Source organism: Delphinus delphis, chromosome 1 (assembly GCF_949987515.2).
Source record: "Delphinus delphis chromosome 1, mDelDel1.2, whole genome shotgun sequence".
Lineage (NCBI taxonomy): Eukaryota > Metazoa > Chordata > Mammalia > Artiodactyla > Delphinidae > Delphinus > Delphinus delphis.
In genome coordinates, this window is record NC_082683.1 from 109,403,391 (window position 1) to 109,429,137 (window position 25,747).

Sequence of the window (25,747 nt, forward strand, 5' to 3'; positions counted from 1 at the left end):
GGTGGAGAAAGTGAGATTCGGAAGAAAAGCTTGGCTGAGGTCACAAAACAGGAGGAAAAGGGGATCAGGTTCCTGAGATGCCTCCCTCACCTCCCTGTGCCCAGGTCGCGAGGATCACAGGAGTGAATGAGCCCCCAGAGCCCTCTGGCCAGGCAGGAGCTGTGTGTCCCTGTGAAAAGGGGCCGTGACGGGTTTTTTGCTTAAGGTTCCTATGATGAGTCAGGAAGGGGCTAGAGGAAATAGACCAACAGGAGCGGTGAAACCAGTCCATCTCCTTCACCTTGGGAGAGAGGCGAGGCTGAGGAACAGTATAAAGGGCACCCCGGCCCCTGCTCGGCTCAGTGTTCCACTAGAAGCTTCTGCAGCCATCCTCACTGTGAGTCAGGTAAGTGTTAGCTGGCAGAACCAAGGTTGGGACCAGGGGTCTCCCACGGGCCAGAACATGGCTGGGGGTGGCCAGCCAGGTGGGTGTAGGTATCATTTGTGTGCTGGATTCAACAGGACTACTGTCCTTCTTGGAGGGCTCAGGTCACTGTGCTGAGGGCTAGGTGCCATGGTATGGAAACACAGAACAGACAGCAATCTCCTCCTACCCCATACTTTCTGGGGACCGTATTTTAGAGAGAGAGAGAGAGAGAGACAGAGAGAGAGAGAGAGAGAGAGAGAGAGAGAGGAAGAAAGGCAGAGAGACAGAGAGGCAGAGAGACAGAGAAATAGAAAGAGACAGAGAGAGGAGTAAGATGGGGATAAAGGGGAAATATGGTCAGTTTCTCTCCTGATTGATTTGGGCTGACTGTGATTTTGCCTTCTTTATAGAGGCAGGGTGTCCGGGGACATGCTTGTAACTCTTGGCTGTGCTACCAAAGGGAGAAATGCAGCATGGGGAACACTTTCTATTTGGAGAACCCAGGCTGAGCAGGGACAGGGAAACCCAGCTTAGAAGTAGGAGACTTGAAAGAACCAACTCCAACTCTCAGCAACCTTCCAGCCCCCTCCCACCACCACCAGCTAAAGCTCAGATGGTCAGGAGAGAAAGCAGCTCTGGAGCTGAATAGGCCAATCTGTTCATTTTACAGAGGAGAAACCTGAGGTCCAGAGGGGCTAAATGACTTTCGCAGAACCACACAGCATTTCACTGGGAGATTTAAGCTGAGATCATGTCATGTGACTCCAGTCCAGGGCGTGCACCCTCACCTCTCAGATCCTCTCGGGATGGGCTACTGATTTTCCAGGACTCGGGAGTTCTCCAGGAGACCTTTCTTTTCGTGGCACCTTCCCTCTTCCTGTCATAATCCCAGAGCTCATCTCTCTTCTTTGTACATGAAGGTCAGAAACAAGGGAGAGACAAGGATAGGCAAGAGCAGGAGGTGAAGTGGTACCCAGCCCACCTTTGCAGAGCACCTCTGGAGAGTCCTCTTTGTTGTCTCTTGGGAACAAGAGGCTCCCAGGAGGGCCTTTCCCTGCCCCTCTCCATTCCTACCCTTCACTCTGCTGCTTCTGGGGAATGATAGCCCAGCGTGGGTGGGAGAGTACCCCCACCCAAGGGAAGAGAGGATGCTGAGAAACCAGGCGCTGCTGCATATTTCCAGGGGTTCATCTACTTCCTTGCCTTCAATTAACCCTCTGACCCATCCTAATTTTCAGGTTGACCTAAAGCAGCTTCCAAGATGTCTCAGCAATGTACTCTGCCAGTGACCTTGCCCCCTGCCCCCAGTAAGGAGCCCCTCAAGCCTGTTTCTCCTCCCACCAACATCCAGCAGGAGCAAGTGAAGCAGCCAACTCCACTGCCTGCCCTATTCCAGGAGGTATCCTCGGAGATCCCAGGGAAGGATCCCATGGAGCTCGGGAAGAAACACACAACTCCTGTGAAGGAGGTGCCCAAGAAAGAGTGTGAGCCTCGGCAACAGGAGCCACAGCAGCAGGAACAGCAGCAGCAGCAGCAAAAGTCAGAGGAGCAAGGAAAGCATGTGAAACAGCAGCAGCAGCAGAAAGAGTCAAAGGAGCAAGGAAAGCCTGTAGAACAGCAGCAGCAGCAGAAAGTGTCACAGGAGGAAGGAAAGCCTGTAGAACAGCAGCAGCAGCAGCAGCAGCAGCAAGAGACACAGGAGAAAGGAAAGCCTGTGGAACAGCAGCAGCAGCAGAAAGAGTCAAAGGAGCAAGGAAAGCCTGTGGAACAGCAGCAGCAGCAGCAGAAAGAGTCCCAGGAGCAAGGAAAGCCTGTGGAACAGCAGCAGCAGCAGAAAGAGTCCCAGGAGCAAGGAAAGCCTGTAGAACAGCAGCAGCAGCAGAAAGAGTCACAGGAGCAAGGAAAGCCTGTAGAACAGCAGCAGCAGCACAAAGAGTCACAGGAGCAAGGAAAGCCTGTGATACAGCAGCAGCAGCAGAAAGTGTCACAGGAGAAAGGAAAGCCTGTGGAACAGCAGCAGCAGAAAGAGTCACAGGAGCAAGGAAAGCCTGTGGAACAGCAGCAGCAGCAGAAAGAGTCAAAGGAGCAAGGAAAGCCTGTGGAACAGCAGCAGCAGCAGCAGAAAGAGTCACAGGAGAAAGGAAAGCCTGTGATACAGCAGCAGCAGCAGAAAGAGTCCCAGGAGCAAGGAAAGCCTGTGGAACAGCAGCAGCAGCAGAAAGAGTCACAGGAGAAAGGAAAGCCTGTGGAACAGCAGCAGCAGCCACAGAAAGAGTCACAGGAGAAGGGAAAGCCTGTGGAACAGCAGCAGCAGCAGCAGAAAGAGTCACAGGAGAAAGGAAAGCCTGTGATACAGCAGCAGCAGCAGAAAGAGTCCCAGGAGCAAGGAAAGCCTGTGGAACAGCAGCAGCAGAAAGAGTCACAGGAGAAAGGAAAGCCTGTGGAACAGCAGCAGCAGCAGCAGAAAGAGTCACAGGAGAAAGGAAAGCCTGTGGAACAGCAGCAGCAGCAGCAGAAAGAGTCACAGGAGAAAGGAAAACCTGTGGAACAGCAGCAGCAGCAGCAGAAAGAGTCACAGGAGCAAGGAAAGCCTGTGGAACAGCAGGAGCAGCAGAAAGTGTCACAGGAGCAAGGAAAGCATGTGGAACAGCTGAAACAGGAGAAGAAGGTCTTGGGCCAGCGGCTGGATCAAGAGCTAGCAAAGACAGATGAGCAACTGGAAAAGAAAGGGGAGCAGCAGCTGAAGCAGTAGGAGGGGTTGCTGAAGTAGCCTCTTCTTGTCCCAACTCCTGGCCAGGTCCAAGAGACCAACCCAGTCCAGCGACTGAAGGGAGAAGTCTTGACCCTAAAGAAGCAGGAGGTGTAGTGTCCCCCAAATATAAGTAACCACCCCTAGGGGCCCAGAGGCCCCTGGAAATCCCACACAAGTGAAGAGAGAGCCAGTGGCCTGGCTTACCTCCAGTCCCCAGCCTGGGTGGCCCACCTTATCTGTGAACCTGCCTGACCCTGTCCTTCTGCATGTCCCTTGGATAGGGCTTGGCGGGGAGGGGAGCTATTGCCCAGCACCCACCCCTGATGAGCCCAATCCCAACCTCAGGTGTCCAGAGCCTCTGCTTGAAGAGACAGTGACTACAGCAACTCTGACTGCATCCCCACTACTATTGTTGAATCTGTGAGTGTGTACAATAATACAGAATAAATGCTGGAAGACCTGGGATCCTGTATTCTCTTTGGCTTTTTACCCTCTGTCGCTCACCATATAGAAACCTGTGTGGGGGTTAATGGTTGCAAATGACTCTTGGCCAATTTCCAAAGGAGGACAGACATTTTGACCCCTTTTTAATTCTGCTCCCCAAACCATTCAATACATTCAACAGCTTCTAAAAATGAGATCACAACAACACCAAAAGAAAACAAAACAACTTCATTCATGCACCTGAAAGGAGCACTTAGCAGTCATGAAACAACTTCATTCATGCACCTGAAAGTAGCACTTGGCAGTCATGAAGAGGAGATAGGTTATTCTGGTTGGGGGAAGAGGATCTATTCATCTCAGTTCAACACTGCTTTACATTATAGCCCCGGAGCCCAATCCTAGCCCATGGCCAAAGGCACGGGGAGGGAGTGGAGGCTCCACCTGGGTTCTGGTCCCTGCCCAGGTTTTCTCTCCATAGAATGTCCTCATGGTTTCCAAGAGTCTTACTAACTGCTTCCATGGTTAAGGAAGACTTTAGGAAAGCAAAGAAGCAGAACTGGGCAAGATGGGGAGAGGAGAGACTCCTGGGACTGGTCTCTGAAGGAGAAAGTGACAGTGTCACTAAAGGAAGTAAAGGTTGGGCCAGCTGGAATCATGGAAGCCAAAGTGCTGAATAGCCTGGAGAAATACAGATCCAAGGTCATTGCAGTGGTTACCCTCCCTGACATTTCTGTAGCCTTTCCTGCCATCAATCACATCAGGACGTGGGGGCTCCCTCCTTCCTGGGAATCACCTGGCTCTAACTACTTAACCACATCATCTCAGGCAGGTTGTCTCAAGTTACCCAAAGCTATTTCATCACAGCCATGAGCATATGTCAGGGACATCCCTTTTGAGACTGCCATAGGCACCCAAACTCAATAGGTTGAAGGGCACTTAGTATCTCTTACTGCCCACCCAACTCCAGGGACACCCACTGTCATTCCTCCTTAGGTATTCTCTCTCTCGGGTAATGATACCTTCTCTGCATTCACCGAAGCCAGAGACAACACATCATTCTCCACTCCTTTCCTTTGCTTCCCTACTCTCCAGCAGAGACCAAGTCCTTGCTATCCTTACCCACACCTCCCAAGCTTTGACTGAGGTCATTTCTCACCTGAACTATTGCAATGGCCCTCAAGCTGTTCTCCTTTGCTCCCTGTCTCCACACACCCTGCAATCCACCCATCACACAGAGGACAGGGTGTTCTACTTAAAATTCTGATCTAACTACCTCACTCCTTGAGTTAATGCTTGTCAGCGGCTCTCATTATTCAGAGGATGAGAATGAAGGCTCAAGTCCTCCTAACAGGACAAGAGTTAGAAGGAAGTCTGAGTAGAACTGGTTGGGAAGATTGGGGGCACAGTGAGAAGTAATCAGAAACACCCAGAATATGTGCAAATGTTTTTGAAGTCTTAGGTTTTGATTTTTTCGTAGACCTTATTTCTCTGTTATTTTCTTTTTTTAATTTGTTTATTTAACTATAGTTGATTTACAATATTGTGTTAGTTTCAGCTGTACAACTTCAGATTCTTTTCCATTACAGGTTATTACAAGATATTGAATATAGTTCCATATGCTATGCAGCAAATCCTTGTTGTATATCTATTTTACATATAGTAGTAGGTGTAATAGACCTTTCTTTAGAACAGTTTCCAATTTATGAAAAAGTCAAGAAGACAGTAAAAAGAGTTACCATACACATCACACCCAGTTTCCCTTATTATTAACATCTTGCATTAGTATAGCACATTTATTATTATAATTAACAAAACTGTATTGGTACATTATTATTAACTGAAGTTCAAGGTTTATTCCTATTATTTTAGTTTTTACCTACTGTCTTTTCCTGTTTCAGGATCCCATCTAGAATATCACATTACATTTAGTTGTCTTGTCTCCTTAGGCTCCTCTTGACTGTGACAGTTTCTCACTTTCCTTGATTTTTGATGACCTTGACAGTTTTGAGGGGTCCTGGTCAGGTATTTTATAGAATATCCCTCAAATTGGGTTTGTCTGATGTTTTCTTCATGATTAGACTGGAGTTATGGGTTTTTAAGAGGAAGACCACAGAGGTAAAGTGCCTTTTTCATCACATTATTTAAAGGGGACATACTATTCACATGATTTATCACTTTGATCACCTGGCTGAGGTAACATCTATCAGGCTTTGCCACTCTCCTCATCCTCTCTCCAACATCCCATATTACTGTACCGTATTCTTTGGAAGGAAGTCACTGTGCAAAGCCCACAACTAAGAAGTGGGGAGTTGGGGCTTCCCTGGTGTTACAGTGGTTGAGAATCTGCCTGCTAATGCAGGGGACACGGGTTCGAGCCCTGGCCTGGGAGGATCCCACATGCCGTGGAGCAACTAGGCCCGTGAGCCACAACTACTGAGCCTGCGCGTCTGGAGCTTGTGATCCGCAACAAGAGAGGCCGCGATCGAGAGAGGCCTGCGCAAGGCGACGAAGAGTGGCCCCCGCTTGCCACAACTAGAGAAAGCCCTCGCACAGAAACGAAGACCCAACACAGCAAAAATAAATACATAAATTAATAAACTCCTACCCCCAACATCTAAAAAAAAAAAATGTGGGATGTTAAGCTCCCCATCACTGAGGGTGGAGTGTCATCATAAATTATTTTGAATGTCCTGTATAGGAAATGTATCTCTTCCCTCTCCTTATGTATGTATATATGTATGGACATATGCACTTAATCATTTATTTATGTCAGCATGTACTCATGAATATTTATTTTATACTTTGGGCTATAACCCAGTAGTACTTTATTTTCTCTTTCATTGTGGTGAAATAAATATTACATAAAATTTACTATATTAATCATTGTACAGTTCAGAGGTATTAAGTACATTCATGTTGTTGTGCAACCCTCACCACCATCCATCTTGCAAAATTGTAACTCTGTACCTATTAAACAACAATTCCCCATGACCTTCTCCCCACAAGCCCTGGCAACCACCGTTCTACTTTTTTTCTTTTTTCTAATCTCCCTTTTTCCCCTACACCACTGTTTCTTGTAACCACTATCCTCCCCTCTGCTACTATAAGTTCAGCTTTTTTGGTCACAAATATCAGGGTTTCCTCCCTTTCTAAGACAAAATAATATATCATGTATTATATCTATATTACATCAAAATATAATATAATGTTATATACCACATTTTCTTTATCCATTCATCCACTGACATTTAAGTTATTTCCATATCTTGGCTATCATGAATAATGCTACAATGAACATGGGGTATCTCTTCAAGATACTGATTTCTAAATGAAAAAGAAATGAAGGAAACAATAGCAAAGATCAATAAAACTAAAAGCTGGTTGTTTGAGAAGATAAACAAAATAGATAAACCACTAGCCAGACTCATCAAGAAAAAAAGAGAGAAGACTCAAATCAATAGAATTAGAAATGAAAAAGGAGAGGTAACAACTGACACTGCAGAAATAAAAAAGATCATGAGAGATTACTACAAGCAACACTATGCCAATAAAATGGACAATCTGGAAGCAATGAACAAATTCTTAGAAATGCACAACCTGCCAAGACTGAATCAGGAAGAAATAGAAAATATGAACAGACCGATCACAAGCACTGAAATTGAAACTGCGATTAAAAATCTTCCAACAAACAAAAGCCCAGGACCAGATGGTTTCACAGGCGAATTCTATCAAACATTTAGAGAAGAGCTAACACCTATCCTTCTCAAACTCTTCCAAAATATAGCAGAGGGAGGAACACTCCCAAACTCCTTCTACGAGGCCACCATCACCTTGATACCAAAACCAGACAAGGATGTCACACAGAAAGAAAACTACAGGCCAATATCACTGATGAACATAGATGCAAAAATCCTCAGCAAAATACTAGCAAACAGAATCCAACAGCACATTAAAAGGATCATACACCATGATCAAGTGGGGTTTATTCCAGGAATGCAAGGATTCTTCAATATATGCAAATCTATCAATGTGATAAATCATATTAACAAATTGAAGGAGAAAAACCATATGATCATCTCAATAGATGCAGAGAAAGCTTTTGACAAAATTCAACACCCATTTATGATAAAAACCCTGCAGAAAGTAGGCATAGAGGGAACTTTCCTCAACATAATAAAGACCATATATGACAAGCCCACAGCAAACATCATCCTCAATGGTGAAAAACTGAAAGCATTTCCACTAAGATCAGGAACAAGACAAGGTTGCCCACTCTCACCACTCTTATTCAACATAGTTTTGGAAGTTTTAGCCACAGCAATCAGAGAAGAAAAGGAAATAAAAGGAATCCAAATCGGAAAAGAAGAAGTAAAGCTGTCACTGTTTGCAGATGACATGATCCTATACATAGAGAATCCTAAAGATGCTACCAGAAAACTACTAGAGCTAATCAATGAATTTGGTAAAGTGGCAGGATACAAAATTAATGCACAGAAATCTCTGGCATTCCTATATACTAATGATGAAAAATCTGAAAGTGAAATCAAGAAAACACTCCCATTTACCATTGCAACAAAAAGAATAAAATATCTAGGAATAAACCTACCTAAGGAGACAAAAGACCTGTATGCAGAAAATTATAAGACACTGATGAAAGAAATTAAAGATGATACAAATAGATGGAGAGATATACCATGTTCTTGGATTGGAAGAATCAACATTGTGAAAATGACTCTACTACCCAAAGCAATCTACAGATTCAATGCAATCCCTATCAAACTACCACGGGCATTTTTCACAGAACTAGAACAAAAAATTTTGCAATTTGTATGGAAACACAAAAGACCCCGAATAACCAAAGCAATCTTGAGAATGAAAAAAGGAACTGGAGGAATCAGGCTCCCTGACTTCAGACTGTACTACAAAGCTACATTTATCAAGACGGTATGGTAGTGGCACAAAAACAGAAAGATAGATCAATGGAACAGGATAGAAAGCCCAGAGATAAACCCACGCACATATGGACACCTTATCTTTGATAAAGGTGGCAGGAATGTACAGTGGAGAAAGGACAGCCTCTTCAATAAGTGGTGCTGGGAAAACTGGACAGGTACTTTTAAAAGTATGAGATTAGATCACTCCCTAACACCATACACAAAAATAAGCTCAAAATGGATTAAAGACCTAAACGTAAGGCCAGAAACTATCAAACTCTTAGACAAAAACATAGGCAGAACACTCTATGACATAAATCACAGCAAGATCCTTTCTGACCCACCTCCTAGAGTAATGGACATAACAACAAAAATAAACAAATGGGACCTAATGAAACTTCAAAGCTTTTGCACAGCAAAGGAAACCATAAACAAGACCAAAAGACAACCCTCAGAATGGGAGAAAATATTTGCAAATGAAGCAACCGACAAAGGATTAATCTCCAAAATTTACAAGCAGCTCATGCAGCTCAATAACAAAAAAACAAACAACCCAATCCAAAAATGGGCAGAAGACCTAAATAGACATTTCTCCAAAGAAGATATACAGACTGCCAACAAACACATGAAAGAATGCTCAACATCATTAATCATTAGAGAAATGCAAATCAAAACTACAATGAGATATCATCTCACACCAGTCAGAATGGCCATCATCAAAAAATCTAGAAACAATAAATGCTGGAGAGGGTGTGGAGGAAAGGGAACACTCTTGCACTGCTGGTGGGAATGTGAATTGGTTCAGCCACTATGGAGAACAGTATGGAGGTTCCTTAAAAAACTACAAATAGAGCTACCATATGACCCAGCAATCCCACTACTGGGCATATACCCTGAGAAAACCGAAATTCAAAAAGAGTCATGTACCAAAGTGTTCATTGCAGCTCTATTTACAATAGCCCGGAGATGGAAACAACCTAAGTGCCCATCATCGGATGAATGGATAAAGAAGATGTGGCACATATATACAATGGAATATTACTCAGCCATAAAAAGAAACGAAACTGAGCTATTTGTAATGAGGTGGATAGACCTAGAGTCTGTCATACAGAGTGAAGTAAGTCAGAAAGAGAGAGACAAATACCGTATGCTAACCCATATATATGAAATTTAAGAAAAAAAAAATGTCATGAAGAACCTAGGGGTAAGGCAGGAATAAAGACGCAGACCTCCTAGAGAACGGACTTGAGGTTATGGGGAGGGGGAAGGGTGAGCTGTGACAGGGCGAGAGAGAGTCATGGACATATACACACTAACAAACGTAGTAAGGTAGATAGCTAGTGGGAAGCAGCCGCATGGCACAGGGATATTGGCTCGGTGCTTTGTGACAGCCTGGAGGGGTGGGATAGGGAGGGTGGGAGGGAGGGAGACGCAAGAGGGAAGACGTATGGGAACATATGTTTATGTATGACTGATTCACTTTGTTATAAAGCAGAAACTAACACACCATTGTAAAGCAATTATACCCCAATAAAGATGTTAAAAAAAAAAAAAAAAGATACTGATTTCATTTTCTTTAGATATATACCCAGAAGTGGTATTGCTGAATCATATGGTAGTTCTATTTTTAATTTTTTGAGGAACCTTCATATTGTTTTATATAATAACTGTAGCAATTTACAGTCCTACCAACAGTGTACAAGGGTTCTCTTTTCTCTACATCCTTGCCAACACTTGTTAGCTTTTGACTTTTTTATAGTAGCCATTCTAACCGGTGTGAGAAGATATCTCATTGTGGTTTGATTCATATTTCCCTGCTGATAAGTGATGCTGGGAATCTTTTCATATTCCTTTTGGAAACAGTATGGTGGAGAAACTGAGATTCAGAAGAAAAGCTTGGCTGAGGTCACAAAACAAGAGGAAAAGGGGACCAGGTTCCTGAGATGCCTCCCTCACCTCCCTGTGCCCAGGTCGCGAGGATCACAGGAGTGAATGAGCCCCCAGAGCCCTCTGGCCAGGCAGGAGCTGTGTGTCCCTGTGAAAAGGGGCCCTGACGGGTTTTTTGCTTAAGGTTCCTATGATGAGTCAGGAAGGGGCTAGAGGAAGTAGACCAACAGGAGTGGTGAAACCAGTCCATCTCCTTCACCTTGGGAGAGAGGCGAGGCTGAGGAACAGTATAAAGGGCACCCCGGCCCCTGCTCGGCTCAGTGTTCCACTAGAAGCTTCTGCAGCCATCCTCACTGTGAGTCAGGTAAGTGTTAGCTGGCAGAACCAAGGTTGGGACCAGGGGTCTCCCACGGGCCAGAACATGGCTGGGGGTGGCCAGCCAGGTGGGTGTAGGTATCATTTGTGTGCTGGATTCAACAGGACTACTGTCCTTCTTGAAGGGCTCAGGTCACTGTGCTGAGGGCTAGGTGCCATGGTATGGAAACACAGAACAGACAGCAATCTCCTCCTACCCCATACTTTCTTGGGACCGTATTTTAGAGAGAGAGAGAGAGAGAGACAGAGAGAGAGAGAGAGAGAGACAGAGAGAGAGAGAGAGAGGAAGAAAGGCAGAGAGACAGAGAGGCAGAGAGACAGAGAAATAGAAAGAGACAGAGAGAGGAGTAAGATGGGGATAAAGGGGAAATATGGTCAGTTTCTCTCTTGATTGATTTGGGCTGACTGTGATTTTGCCTTCTTTATGGAGGCAGGGTGTCCGGGGACATGCTTGTAACTCTTGGCTGTGCTACCAAAGGGAGAAATGCAGCATGGGGAACACTTTCTATTTGGAGAACCCAGGCTGAGCAGGGACAGGGAAACCCAGCTTAGAAGTAGGAGACTTGAAAGAACCAACTCCAACTCTCAGCAACCTTCCAGCCCCCTCCCACCACCACCAGCTAAAGCTCAGATGGTCAGGAGAGAAAGCAGCTCTGGAGCTGAATAGGCCAATCTGTTCATTTTACAGAGGAGAAACCTGAGGTCCAGAGGGGCTAAATGACTTTTGCAGAACCACACAGCATTTCACTGGGAGATTTAAGCTGAGATCATGTCATGTGACTCCAGTCCAGGGCGTGCACCCTCACCTCTCAGATCCTCTCGGGTTGGGCTACTGATTTTCCAGGACTCGGGAGTTCTCCAGGAGACCTTTCTTTTCGTGGCACCTTCCCTCTTCCTGTCATAATCCCAGAGCTCATCTCTCTTCTTTGTACATGAAGGTCAGAAACAAGGGAGAGACAAGGATAGGCAAGAGCAGGAGGTGAAGTGGTACCAGCCCACCTTTGCAGAGCACCTCTGGAGAGTCCTCTTTGTTGTCTCTTGGGAACAAGAGGCTCCCAGGAGGGCCTTTCCCTGCCCCTCTCCATTCCTACCCTTCACTCTGCTGCTTCTGGGGAATGATAGCCCAGCGTGGGTGGGAGAGTACCCCCACCCAAGGGAAGAGAGGATGCTGAGAAACCAGGCGCTGCTGCATATTTCCAGGGGTTCATCTATTCCTCGCCTTCAATTAACCCTCTGACCCATCCTGATTTTCAGGTTGACCTAAAGCAGCTTCCAAGATGTCTCAGCAATGTACTCTGCCAGTGACCTTGCCCCCTGCCCCCAGTAAGGAGCCCCTCAAGCCTGTTTCTCCTCCCACCAACATCCAGCAGGAGCAAGTGAAGCAGCCAACTCCACTGCCTGCCCCATTCCAGAAGGTACCCTCGGAGATCCCAGGGAAGGATCCCATGGAGTTCGGGAAGAAACACAAAACTCCTGTGAAGGAGGTGCCCAAGAAAGAGTGTGAGCCACGGCAACAGGAGCCACAGCAGCAGGAACAGCAGCAGCAGCAGCAGCAGCAGCAGCAGCAGCAGCAGCAGCAGCAGCAGCAAAAGTCAGAGGAGCAAGGAAAGCCTGTGGAACAGCAGCAGCAGAAGAAAGTGTCACAGGAGCAAGGAAAGCATGTGGAACAGCAGCAGCAGCAGAAAGAGTCACAGGAGCAAGGAAAGCCTGTGGAACAGCAGCAGCAGCAGCAGAAAGAGTCACAGGAGAAAGGAAAGCCTGTGATACAGCAGCAGCAGCAGAAAGAGTCACAGGAGAAAGGAAAGCCTGTGATACAGCAGCAGCAGCAGCAGAAAGAGTCACAGGAGAAAGGAAAGCCTGTGGAACAGCAGCAGCAGCAGAAAGAGTCACAGGAGAAAGGAAAGCCTGTGATACAGCAGCAGCAGCAGCAGAAAGAGTCACAGGAGAAAGGAAAGCCTGTGATACAGCAGCAGCAGCAGAAAGAGTCACAGGAGAAAGGAAAGCCTGTGGAACAGCAGCAGCAGCAGAAAGAGTCACAGGAGAAAGGAAAGCCTGTGATACAGCAGCAGCAGCAGAAAGAGTCACAGGAGAAAGGAAAGCCTGTGATACAGCAGCAGCAGCAGCAGCAGAAAGAGTCACAGGAGAAAGGAAAGCCTGTGGGACAGCAGCAGCAGCAGCAGAAAGAGTCCCAGGAGCAAGGAAAGCCTGTGGAACAGCAGCAGCAGCAGAAAGAGTCACAGGAGAAAGGAAAGCCTGTGATACAGCAGCAGCAGCAGAAAGAGTCCCAGGAGCAAGGAAAGCCTGTGGAACAGCAGCAGCAGCAGAAAGAGTCACAGGAGAAAGGAAAGCCTGTGATACAGCAGCAGCAGCAGCAGAAAGAGTCACAGGAGAAAGTAAAGCCTGTGGAACAGCAGCAGCAGCAGCAGAAAGAGTCACAGGAGAAAGGAAAGCCTGTGGGACAGCAGCAGCAGCAGCAGAAAGAGTCCCAGGAGCAAGGAAAGCCTGTGGAACAGCAGCAGCAGCAGAAAGAGTCACAGGAGAAAGGAAAGCCTGTGATACAGCAGCAGCAGCAGAAAGAGTCCCAGGAGCAAGGAAAGCCTGTGGAACAGCAGCAGCAGCAGAAAGAGTCACAGGAGAAAGGAAAGCCTGTGGAACAGCAGCAGCAGCAGAAAGAGTCACAGGAGAAAGGAAAGCCTGTGATACAGCAGCAGCAGCAGCAGAAAGAGTCCCAGGAGCAAGGAAAGCCTGTGGAACAGCAGCAGCCGCAGAAAGAGTCACAGGAGAAAGGAAAGCCTGTGGAACAGCAGCAGCAGCAGCAGAAAGAGTCACAGGAGCAAGGAAAGCCTGTGGAACAGCAGCAGCAGCAGCAGAAAGTGTCACAGGAGCAAGGAAAGCCTGTGGAACAGCAGCAGCAGAAAGAGTCACAGGAGCAAGGAAAGCCTGTGGAACAGCAGGAGCAGCAGCAGAAAGAGTCACAGGAGCAAGGAAAGCCTGTGGAACAGCAGGAGCAGCAGAAAGTGTCACAGGAGCAAGGAAAGCATGTGGAACAGCTGAAACAGGAGAAGAAGGTTTTGGGCCAGCGGCTGGATCAAGAGCTAGCAAAGAAAGATGAGCAACTGGAAAAGAAAGGGGAGCAGCAGCTGAAGCAGTAGGAGGGGTTGCTGAAGTAGCCTCTTCTTGTCCCAACTCCTGGCCAGGTCCAAGAGACCAACCCAGTCCAGCGACTGAAGGGAGAAGTCTTGACCCTAAAGAAGCAGGAGGTGTAGTGTCCCCCAAATATAAGTAACCACCCCTAGGGGCCCAGAGGCCCCTGGAAATCCCACACAAGTGAAGAGAGAGCCAGTGGCCTGGCTTACCTCCAGTCCCCAGCCTGGGTGGCCCACCTTATCTGTGAACCTGCCTGACCCTGTCCTTCTGCATGTCCCTTGGATAGGGCTTGGGGGGGAGGGGAGCTATTGCCCAGCACCCACCCCTGATGAGCCCAATCCCAACCTCAGGTGTCCAGAGCCTCTGCTTGAAGAGACAGTGACTACAGCAACTCTGACTGCATCCCCACTACTATTGTTGAATCTGTGAGTGTGTACAATAATACAGAATAAATGCTGGAAGACCTGGGATCCTGTATTCTCTTTGGCTTTTTACCCTCTGTCGCTCACCATATAGAAACCTGTGTGGGGGTTAATGGTTGCAAATGACTCTTGGCCAATTTCCAAAGGAGGACAGACATTTTGACCCCTTTTTAATTCTGCTCCCCAAACCATTCAATACATTCAACAGCTTCTAAAAATGAGATCACAACAACACCAAAAGAAAACAAAACAACTTCATTCATGCACCTGAAAGGAGCACTTAGCAGTCATGAAACAACTTCATTCATGCACCTGAAAGTAGCACTTGGCAGTCATGAAGAGGAGATAGGTTATTCTGGTTGGGGGAAGAGGATCTATTCATCTCAGTTCAACACTGCTTTACATTATAGCCCCGGAGCCCAATCCTAGCCCATGGCCAAAGGCACGGGGAGGGAGTGGAGGCTCCACCTGGGTTCTGGTCCCTGCCCAGGTTTTCTCTCCATAGAATGTCCTCATGGTTTCCAAGAGTCTTACTAACTGCTTCCATGGTTAAGGAAGACTTTAGGAAAGCAAAGAAGCAGAACTGGGCAAGATGGGGAGAGGAGAGACTCCTGGGACTGGTCTCTGAAGGAGAAAGTGACAGTGTCACTAAAGGAAGTAAAGGTTGGGCCAGCTGGAATCATGGAAGCCAAAGTGCTGAATAGCCTGGAGAAATACAGATCCAAGGTCATTGCAGTGGTTACCCTCCCTGACATTTCTGTAGCCTTTCCTGCCATCAATCACATCAGGACGTGGGGGCTCCCTCCTTCCTGGGAATCACCTGGCTCTAACTACTTAACCACATCATCTCAGGCAGGTTGTCTCAAGTTACCCAAAGCTATTTCATCACAGCCATGAGCATATGTCAGGGACATCCCTTTTGAGACTGCCATAGGCACCCAAACTCAATAGGTTGAAGGGCACTTAGTATCTCTTACTGCCCACCCAACTCCAGGGACACCCACTGTCATTCCTCCTTAGGTATTCTCTCTCTCGGGTAATGATACCTTCTCTGCATTCACCGAAGCCAGAGACAACACATCATTCTCCACTCCTTTCCTTTGCTTCCCTACTCTCCAGCAGAGACCAAGTCCTTGCTATCCTTACCCACACCTCCCAAGCTTTGACTGAGGTCATTTCTCACCTGAACTATTGCAATGGCCCTCAAGCTGTTCTCCTTTGCTCCCTGTCTCCACACACCCTGCAATCCACCCATCACACAGAGGACAGGGTGTTCTACTTAAAATTCTGATCTAACTACCTCACTCCTTGAGTTAATGCTTGTCAGCGGCTCTCATTATTCAGAGGATGAGAATGAAGGCTCAAGTCCTCCTAACAGGACAAGAGTTAGAAGGAAGTCTGAGTAGAACTGGTTGGGAAGATTGGGGGCACAGTGAGAAGTAATCAGAAACACCCAGAATATGTGCAAATGTTTTTGAAGTCTTAGGTTTTGATTTTTTCGTAGACCTTATTTCTCTGTTATTTTCTTTTTTTAATTTGTTTATTTAACTATAGTTGATTTACAATATTGTGTTAGTTTCAGCTGTACAACTTCAGATTCTTTTCCATTACAGGTTATTACAAGATATTGAATATAGTTCCAGATGCTATGCAGCAAATCCTTGTTGTATATCTATTTTACATATAGTAGTAGGTGTAATAGACCTTTCTTTAGAACAGTTTCCAATTTATGAAAAAGTCAAGAAGACAGTAAAAAGAGTTACCATACACATCACACCCAGTTTCCCTTATTATTAACATCTTGCATTAGTATAGCACATTTATTATTATAATTAACAAAACTGTATTGGTACATTATTATTAACTGAAGTTCAAGGTTTATTCCTATTATTTTAGTTTTTACCTACTGTCTTTTCCTGTTTCAGGATCCCATCTAGAATATCACATTACATTTAGTTGTCTTGTCTCCTTAGGCTCCTCTTGACTGTGACAGTTTCTCACTTTCCTTGATTTTTGATGACCTTGACAGTTTTGAGGGGTCCTGGTCAGGTATTTTATAGAATATCCCTCAAATTGGGTTTGTCTGATGTTTTCTTCATGATTAGACTGGAGTTATGGGTTTTTAAGAGGAAGACCACAGAGGTAAAGTGCCTTTTTCATCACATTATTTAAAGGGGACATACTATTCACATGATTTATCACTTTGATCACCTGGCTGAGGTAACATCTATCAGGCTTTGCCACTCTCCTCATCCTCTCTCCAACATCCCATATTACTGTACCGTATTCTTTGGAAGGAAGTCACTGTGCAAAGCCCACAACTAAGAAGTGGGGAGTTGGGGCTTCCCTGGTGTTACAGTGGTTGAGAATCTGCCTGCTAATGCAGGGGACACGGGTTCGAGCCCTGGCCTGGGAGGATCCCACATGCCGTGGAGCAACTAGGCCCGTGAGCCACAACTACTGAGCCTGCGCGTCTGGAGCTTGTGATCCGCAACAAGAGAGGCCGCGATCGAGAGAGGCCTGCGCAAGGCGACGAAGAGTGGCCCCCGCTTGCCACAACTAGAGAAAGCCCTCGCACAGAAACGAAGACCCAACACAGCAAAAATAAATACATAAATTAATAAACTCCTACCCCCAACATCTAAAAAAAAAAAATGTGGGATGTTAAGCTCCCCATCACTGAGGGTGGAGTGTCATCATAAATTATTTTGAATGTCCTGTATAGGAAATGTATCTCTTCCCTCTCCTTATGTATGTATATATGTATGGACATATGCACTTAATCATTTATTTATGTCAGCATGTACTCATGAATATTTATTTTATACTTTGGGCTATAACCCAGTAGTACTTTATTTTCTCTTCCATTGTGGTGAAATAAATATTACATAAAATTTACTATATTAATCATTGTACAGTTCAGAGGTATTAAGTACATTCATGTTGTTGTGCAACCCTCACCACCATCCATCTTGCAAAATTGTAACTCTGTACCTATTAAACAACAATTCCCCATGACCTTCTCCCCACAAGCCCTGGCAACCACCGTTCTACTTTTTTTCTTTTTTTCTAATCTCCCTTTTTCCCCTACACCACTGTTTCTTGTAACCACTATCCTCCCCTCTGCTACTATAAGTTCAGCTTTTTTGGTCACAAATATCAGGGTTTCCTCCCTTTCTAAGACAAAATAATATATCATGTATTATATCTATATTACATCAAAATATAATATAATGTTATATACCACATTTTCTTTATCCATTCATCCACTGACATTTAAGTTATTTCCATATCTTGGCTATCATGAATAATGCTACAATGAACATGGGGTATCTCTTCAAGATACTGATTTCTAAATGAAAAAGAAATGAAGGAAACAATAGCAAAGATCAATAAAACTAAAAGCTGGTTGTTTGAGAAGATAAACAAAATAGATAAACCACTAGCCAGACTCATCAAGAAAAAAAGAGAGAAGACTCAAATCAATAGAATTAGAAATGAAAAAGGAGAGGTAACAACTGACACTGCAGAAATAAAAAAGATCATGAGAGATTACTACAAGCAACACTATGCCAATAAAATGGACAATCTGGAAGCAATGAACAAATTCTTAGAAATGCACAACCTGCCAAGACTGAATCAGGAAGAAATAGAAAATATGAACAGACCGATCACAAGCACTGAAATTGAAACTGCGATTAAAAATCTTCCAACAAACAAAAGCCCAGGACCAGATGGTTTCACAGGCGAATTCTATCAAACATTTAGAGAAGAGCTAACATCTATCCTTCTCAAACTCTTCCAAAATATAGCAGAGGGAGGAACACTCCCAAACTCCTTCTACGAGGCCACCATCACCTTGATACCAAAACCAGACAAGGATGTCACACAGAAAGAAAACTACAGGCCAATATCACTGATGAACATAGATGCAAAAATCCTCAGCAAAATACTAGCAAACAGAATCCAACAGCACATTAAAAGGATCATACACCATGATCAAGTGGGGTTTATTCCAGGAATGCAAGGATTCTTCAATATATGCAAATCTATCAATGTGATAAATCATATTAACAAATTGAAGGAGAAAAACCATATGATCATCTCAATAGATGCAGAGAAAGCTTTTGACAAAATTCAACACCCATTTATGATAAAAACCCTGCAGAAAGTAGGCATAGAGGGAACTTTCCTCAACATAATAAAGACCATATATGACAAGCCCACAGCAAACATCATCCTCAATGGTGAAAAACTGAAAGCATTTCCACTAAGATCAGGAACAAGACAAGGTTGCCCACTCTCACCACTCTTATTCAACATAGTTTTGGAAGTTTTAGCCACAGCAATCAGAGAAGAAAAGGAAATAAAAGGAATCCAAATCGGAAAAGAAGAAGTAAAGCTGTCACTGTTTGCAGATGACATGATCCTATACATAGAGAATCCTAAAGATGCTACCAGAAAACTACTAGAGCTAATCAATGAATTTGGTAAAGTGGCAGGATACAAAATTAATGCACAGAAATCTCTGGCATTCCTATATACTAATGATGAAAAATCTGAAAGTGAAATCAAGAAAACACTCCCATTTACCATTGCAACAAAAAGAATAAAATATCTAGGAATAAACCTACCTAAGGAGACAAAAGACCTGTATGCAGAAAATTATAAGACACTGATGAAAGAAATTAAAGATGATACAAATAGATGGAGAGATATACCATGTTCTTGGATTGGAAGAATCAACATTGTGAAAATGACTCTACTACCCAAAGCAATCTACAGATTCAATGCAATCCCTATCAAACTACCACGGGCATTTTTCACAGAACTAGAACAAAAAATTTTGCAATTTGTATGGAAACACAAAAGACCCCGAATAACCAAAGCAATCTTGAGAATGAAAAAAGGAACTGGAGGAATCAGGCTCCCTGACTTCAGACTGTACTACAAAGCTACATTTATCAAGACGGTATGGTAGTGGCACAAAAACAGAAAGATAGATCAATGGAACAGGATAGAAAGCCCAGAGATAAACCCACGCACATATGGACACCTTATCTTTGATAAAGGTGGCAGGAATGTACAGTGGAGAAAGGACAGCCTCTTCAATAAGTGGTGCTGGGAAAACTGGACAGGTACTTTTAAAAGTATGAGATTAGATCACTCCCTAACACCATACACAAAAATAAGCTCAAAATGGATTAAAGACCTAAACGTAAGGCCAGAAACTATCAAACTCTTAGACAAAAACATAGGCAGAACACTCTATGACATAAATCACAGCAAGATCCTTTCTGACCCACCTCCTAGAGTAATGGACATAACAACAAAAATAAACAAATGGGACCTAATGAAACTTCAAAGCTTTTGCACAGCAAAGGAAACCATAAACAAGACCAAAAGACAACCCTCAGAATGGGAGAAAATATTTGCAAATGAAGCAACCGACAAAGGATTAATCTCCAAAATTTACAAGCAGCTCATGCAGCTCAATAACAAAAAAACAAACAACCCAATCCAAAAATGGGCAGAAGACCTAAATAGACATTTCTCCAAAGAAGATATACAGACTGCCAACAAACACATGAAAGAATGCTCAACATCATTAATCATTAGAGAAATGCAAATCAAAACTACAATGAGATATCATCTCACACCAGTCAGAATGGCCATCATCAAAAAATCTAGAAACAATAAATGCTGGAGAGGGTGTGGAGGAAAGGGAACACTCTTGCACTGCTGGTGGGAATGTGAATTGGTTCAGCCACTATGGAGAACAGTATGGAGGTTCCTTAAAAAACTACAAATAGAGCTACCATATGACCCAGCAATCCCACTACTGGGCATATACCCTGAGAAAACCGAAATTCAAAAAGAGTCATGTACCAAAGTGTTCATTGCAGCTCTATTTACAATAGCCCGGAGATGGAAACAACCTAAGTGCCCATCATCGGATGAATGGATAAAGAAGATGTGGCACATATATACAATGGAATATTACTCAGCCATAAAAAGAAACGAAACTGAGCTATTTGTAATGAGGTGGATAGACCTAGAGTCTGTCATACAGAGTGAAGTAAGTCAGAAAGAGAGAGACAAATACCGTATGCTAACCCATATATATGAAATTTAAGAAAAAAAAAATGTCATGAAGAACCTAGGGGTAAGGCAGGAATAAAGACGCAGACCTCCTAGAGAACGGACTTGAGGTTATGGGGAGGGGGAAGGGTGAGCTGTGACAGGGCGAGAGAGAGTCATGGACATATACACACTAACAAACGTAGTAAGGTAGATAGCTAGTGGGAAGCAGCCGCATGGCACAGGGATATTGGCTCGGTGCTTTGTGACAGCCTGGAGGGGTGGGATAGGGAGGGTGGGAGGGAGGGAGACGCAAGAGGGAAGACGTATGGGAACATATGTTTATGTATGACTGATTCACTTTGTTATAAAGCAGAAACTAACACACCATTGTAAAGCAATTATACCCCAATAAAGATGTTAAAAAAAAAAAAAAAAGATACTGATTTCATTTTCTTTAGATATATACCCAGAAGTGGTATTGCTGAATCATATGGTAGTTCTATTTTTAATTTTTTGAGGAACCTTCATATTGTTTTATATAATAACTGTAGCAATTTACAGTCCTACCAACAGTGTACAAGGGTTCTCTTTTCTCTACATCCTTGCCAACACTTGTTAGCTTTTGACTTTTTTATAGTAGCCATTCTAACCGGTGTGAGAAGATATCTCATTGTGGTTTGATTCATATTTCCCTGCTGATAAGTGATGCTGGGAATCTTTTCATATTCCTTTTGGAAACAGTATGGTGGAGAAACTGAGATTCAGAAGAAAAGCTTGGCTGAGGTCACAAAACAAGAGGAAAAGGGGACCAGGTTCCTGAGATGCCTCCCTCACCTCCCTGTGCCCAGGTCGCGAGGATCACAGGAGTGAATGAGCCCCCAGAGCCCTCTGGCCAGGCAGGAGCTGTGTGTCCCTGTGAAAAGGGGCCCTGACGGGTTTTTTGCTTAAGGTTCCTATGATGAGTCAGGAAGGGGCTAGAGGAAGTAGACCAACAGGAGTGGTGAAACCAGTCCATCTCCTTCACCTTGGGAGAGAGGCGAGGCTGAGGAACAGTATAAAGGGCACCCCGGCCCCTGCTCGGCTCAGTGTTCCACTAGAAGCTTCTGCAGCCATCCTCACTGTGAGTCAGGTAAGTGTTAGCTGGCAGAACCAAGGTTGGGACCAGGGGTCTCCCACGGGCCAGAACATGGCTGGGGGTGGCCAGCCAGGTGGGTGTAGGTATCATTTGTGTGCTGGATTCAACAGGACTACTGTCCTTCTTGAAGGGCTCAGGTCACTGTGCTGAGGGCTAGGTGCCATGGTATGGAAACACAGAACAGACAGCAATCTCCTCCTACCCCATACTTTCTTGGGACCGTATTTTAGAGAGAGAGAGAGAGAGAGACAGAGAGAGAGAGAGAGAGAGAGAGAGAGAGAGAGGAAGAAAGGCAGAGAGACAGAGAGGCAGAGAGACAGAGAAATAGAAAGAGACAGAGAGAGGAGTAAGATGGGGATAAAGGGGAAATATGGTCAGTTTCTCTCTTGATTGATTTGGGCTGACTGTGATTTTGCCTTCTTTATGGAGGCAGGGTGTCCGGGGACATGCTTGTAACTCTTGGCTGTGCTACCAAAGGGAGAAATGCAGCATGGGGAACACTTTCTATTTGGAGAACCCAGGCTGAGCAGGGACAGGGAAACCCAGCTTAGAAGTAGGAGACTTGAAAGAACCAACTCCAACTCTCAGCAACCTTCCAGCCCCCTCCCACCACCACCAGCTAAAGCTCAGATGGTCAGGAGAGAAAGCAGCTCTGGAGCTGAATAGGCCAATCTGTTCATTTTACAGAGGAGAAACCTGAGGTCCAGAGGGGCTAAATGACTTTTGCAGAACCACACAGCATTTCACTGGGAGATTTAAGCTGAGATCATGTCATGTGACTCCAGTCCAGGGCGTGCACCCTCACCTCTCAGATCCTCTCGGGTTGGGCTACTGATTTTCCAGGACTCGGGAGTTCTCCAGGAGACCTTTCTTTTCGTGGCACCTTCCCTCTTCCTGTCATAATCCCAGAGCTCATCTCTCTTCTTTGTACATGAAGGTCAGAAACAAGGGAGAGACAAGGATAGGCAAGAGCAGGAGGTGAAGTGGTACCAGCCCACCTTTGCAGAGCACCTCTGGAGAGTCCTCTTTGTTGTCTCTTGGGAACAAGAGGCTCCCAGGAGGGCCTTTCCCTGCCCCTCTCCATTCCTACCCTTCACTCTGCTGCTTCTGGGGAATGATAGCCCAGCGTGGGTGGGAGAGTACCCCCACCCAAGGGAAGAGAGGATGCTGAGAAACCAGGCGCTGCTGCATATTTCCAGGGGTTCATCTATTCCTCGCCTTCAATTAACCCTCTGACCCATCCTGATTTTCAGGTTGACCTAAAGCAGCTTCCAAGATGTCTCAGCAATGTACTCTGCCAGTGACCTTGCCCCCTGCCCCCAGTAAGGAGCCCCTCAAGCCTGTTTCTCCTCCCACCAACATCCAGCAGGAGCAAGTGAAGCAGCCAACTCCACTGCCTGCCCCATTCCAGAAGGTACCCTCGGAGATCCCAGGGAAGGATCCCATGGAGTTCGGGAAGAAACACAAAACTCCTGTGAAGGAGGTGCCCAAGAAAGAGTGTGAGCCACGGCAACAGGAGCCACAGCAGCAGGAACAGCAGCAGCAGCAGCAGCAGCAGCAGCAGCAGCAGCAGCAGCAGCAGCAGCAGCAGCAGCAAAAGTCAGAGGAGCAAGGAAAGCCTGTGGAACAGCAGCAGCAGAAGAAAGTGTCACAGGAGCAAGGAAAGCATGTGGAACAGCAGCAGCAGCAGAAAGAGTCACAGGAGCAAGGAAAGCCTGTGGAACAGCAGCAGCAGCAGCAGAAAGAGTCACAGGAGAAAGGAAAGCCTGTGATACAGCAGCAGCAGCAGAAAGAGTCACAGGAGAAAGGAAAGCCTGTGATACAGCAGCAGCAGCAGAAAGAGTCACAGGAGAAAGGAAAGCCTGTGATACAGCAGCAGCAGCAGCAGAAAGAGTCACAGGAGAAAGGAAAGCCTGTGGAACAGCAGCAGCAGCAGAAAGAGTCACAGGAGAAAGGAAAGCCTGTGATACAGCAGCAGCAGCAGCAGAAAGAGTCACAGGAGAAAGGAAAGCCTGTGATACAGCAGCAGCAGCAGAAAGAGTCACAGGAGAAAGGAAAGCCTGTGGAACAGCAGCAGCAGCAGAAAGAGTCACAGGAGAAAGGAAAGCCTGTGATACAGCAGCAGCAGCAGCAGCAGAAAGAGTCACAGGAGAAAGGAAAGCCTGTGGAACAGCAGCAGCAGCAGAAAGAGTCACAGGAGAAAGGAAAGCCTGTGGAACAGCAGCAGCAGCAGAAAGAGTCCCAGGAGCAAGGAAAGCCTGTGGAACAGCAGCAGCAGCAGAAAGAGTCACAGGAGAAAGGAAAGCCTGTGATACAGCAGCAGCAGCAGAAAGAGTCCCAGGAGCAAGGAAAGCCTGTGGAACAGCAGCAGCAGCAGAAAGAGTCACAGGAGAAAGGAAAGCCTGTGATACAGCAGCAGCAGCAGCAGAAAGAGTCTCAGGAGAAAGTAAAGCCTGTGGAACAGCAGCAGCAGCAGCAGAAAGAGTCACAGGAGAAAGGAAAGCCTGTGGGACAGCAGCAGCAGCAGCAGAAAGAGTCCCAGGAGCAAGGAAAGCCTGTGGAACAGCAGCAGCAGCAGAAAGAGTCACAGGAGAAAGGAAAGCCTGTGATACAGCAGCAGCAGCAGAAAGAGTCCCAGGAGCAAGGAAAGCCTGTGGAACAGCAGCAGCAGCAGAAAGAGTCACAGGAGAAAGGAAAGCCTGTGGAACAGCAGCAGCAGCAGAAAGAGTCACAGGAGAAAGGAAAGCCTGTGATACAGCAGCAGCAGCAGCAGAAAGAGTCCCAGGAGCAAGGAAAGCCTGTGGAACAGCAGCAGCCGCAGAAAGAGTCACAGGAGAAAGGAAAGCCTGTGGAACAGCAGCAGCAGCAGCAGAAAGAGTCACAGGAGCAAGGAAAGCCTGTGGAACAGCAGCAGCAGCAGCAGAAAGTGTCACAGGAGCAAGGAAAGCCTGTGGAACAGCAGCAGCAGAAAGAGTCACAGGAGCAAGGAAAGCCTGTGGAACAGCAGCAGCAGCAGCAGAAAGAGTCACAGGAGCAAGGAAAGCCTGTGGAACAGCAGGAGCAGCAGAAAGTGTCACAGGAGCAAGGAAAGCATGTGGAACAGCTGAAACAGGAGAAGAAGGTCTTGGGCCAGCGGCTGGATCAAGAGCTAGCAAAGACAGATGAGCAACTGGAAAAGAAAGGGGAGCAGCAGCTGAAGCAGTAGGAGGGGTTGCTGAAGTAGCCTCTTCTTGTCCCAACTCCTGGCCAGGTCCAAGAGACCAACCCAGTCCAGCGACTGAAGGGAGAAGTCTTGACCCTAAAGAAGCAGGAGGTGTAGTGTCCCCCAAATATAAGTAACCACCCCTAGGGGCCAGAGGCCCCTGGAAATCCCACACAAGTGAAGAGAGAGCCAGTGGCCTGGCTTACCTCCAGTCCCCAGCCTGGGTGGCCCACCTTATCTGTGAACCTGCCTGACCCTGTCCTTCTGCATGTCCCTTGGATAGGGCTTGGGGGGGAGGGGAGCTATTGCCCAGCACCCACCCCTGATGAGCCCAATCCCAACCTCAGGTGTCCAGAGCCTCTGCTTGAAGAGACAGTGACTACAGCAACTCTGACTGCATCCCCACTACTATTGTTGAATCTGTGAGTGTGTACAATAATACAGAATAAATGCTGGAAGACCTGGGATCCTGTATTCTCTTTGGCTTTTTACCCTCTGTCGCTCACCATATAGAAACCTGTGTGGGGGTTAATGGTTGCAAATGACTCTTGGCCAATTTCCAAAGGAGGACAGACATTTTGACCCCTTTTTAATTCTGCTCCCCAAACCATTCAATACATTCAACAGCTTCTAAAAATGAGATCACAACAACACCAAAAGAAAACAAAACAACTTCATTCATGCACCTGAAAGGAGCACTTAGCAGTCATGAAACAACTTCATTCATGCACCTGAAAGTAGCACTTGGCAGTCATGAAGAGGAGATAGGTTATTCTGGTTGGGGGAAGAGGATCTATTCATCTCAGTTCAACACTGCTTTACATTATAGCCCCGGAGCCCAATCCTAGCCCATGGCCAAAGGCACGGGGAGGGAGTGGAGGCTCCACCTGGGTTCTGGTCCCTGCCCAGGTTTTCTCTCCATAGAATGTCCTCATGGTTTCCAAGAGTCTTACTAACTG

The 25,747-nt window shown here is 45.8% G+C and overlaps 2 protein-coding genes and 1 pseudogene across 2 annotated transcripts; all 3 read left to right on the plus strand.

Annotated features, from left to right (window-relative positions):
• The first annotated feature begins 351 nt into the window (after positions 1-351).
• Positions 352-3,644, plus strand: LOC132422595 (involucrin pseudogene; annotated as a pseudogene).
• A 7,091-nt stretch (positions 3,645-10,735) lies between these two features.
• LOC132422599 (involucrin-like) lies at positions 10,736-14,513 on the plus strand. The gene is made up of 4 exons (XM_060007391.1): positions 10,736-10,787; positions 12,053-12,558; positions 13,261-13,671; positions 13,759-14,513. Exons 2-4 carry the CDS (start codon positions 12,076-12,078, stop codon positions 13,948-13,950), a joined length of 1,086 nt encoding a protein of 361 aa, XP_059863374.1. The 5' UTR covers positions 10,736-10,787; positions 12,053-12,075; the 3' UTR covers positions 13,951-14,513.
• Positions 14,514-21,528: 7,015 nt separating this feature from the next.
• LOC132422605 (involucrin-like) lies at positions 21,529-24,934 on the plus strand. Its single transcript, XM_060007405.1, has 3 exons — positions 21,529-21,580; positions 22,840-23,354; positions 24,102-24,934. The coding sequence occupies exons 2-3, from the start codon at positions 22,863-22,865 to the stop codon at positions 24,789-24,791; spliced, it is 1,182 nt and encodes a 393-aa protein (XP_059863388.1). The 5' UTR covers positions 21,529-21,580; positions 22,840-22,862; the 3' UTR covers positions 24,792-24,934.
• The last annotated feature ends 813 nt before the right edge of the window (positions 24,935-25,747 follow it).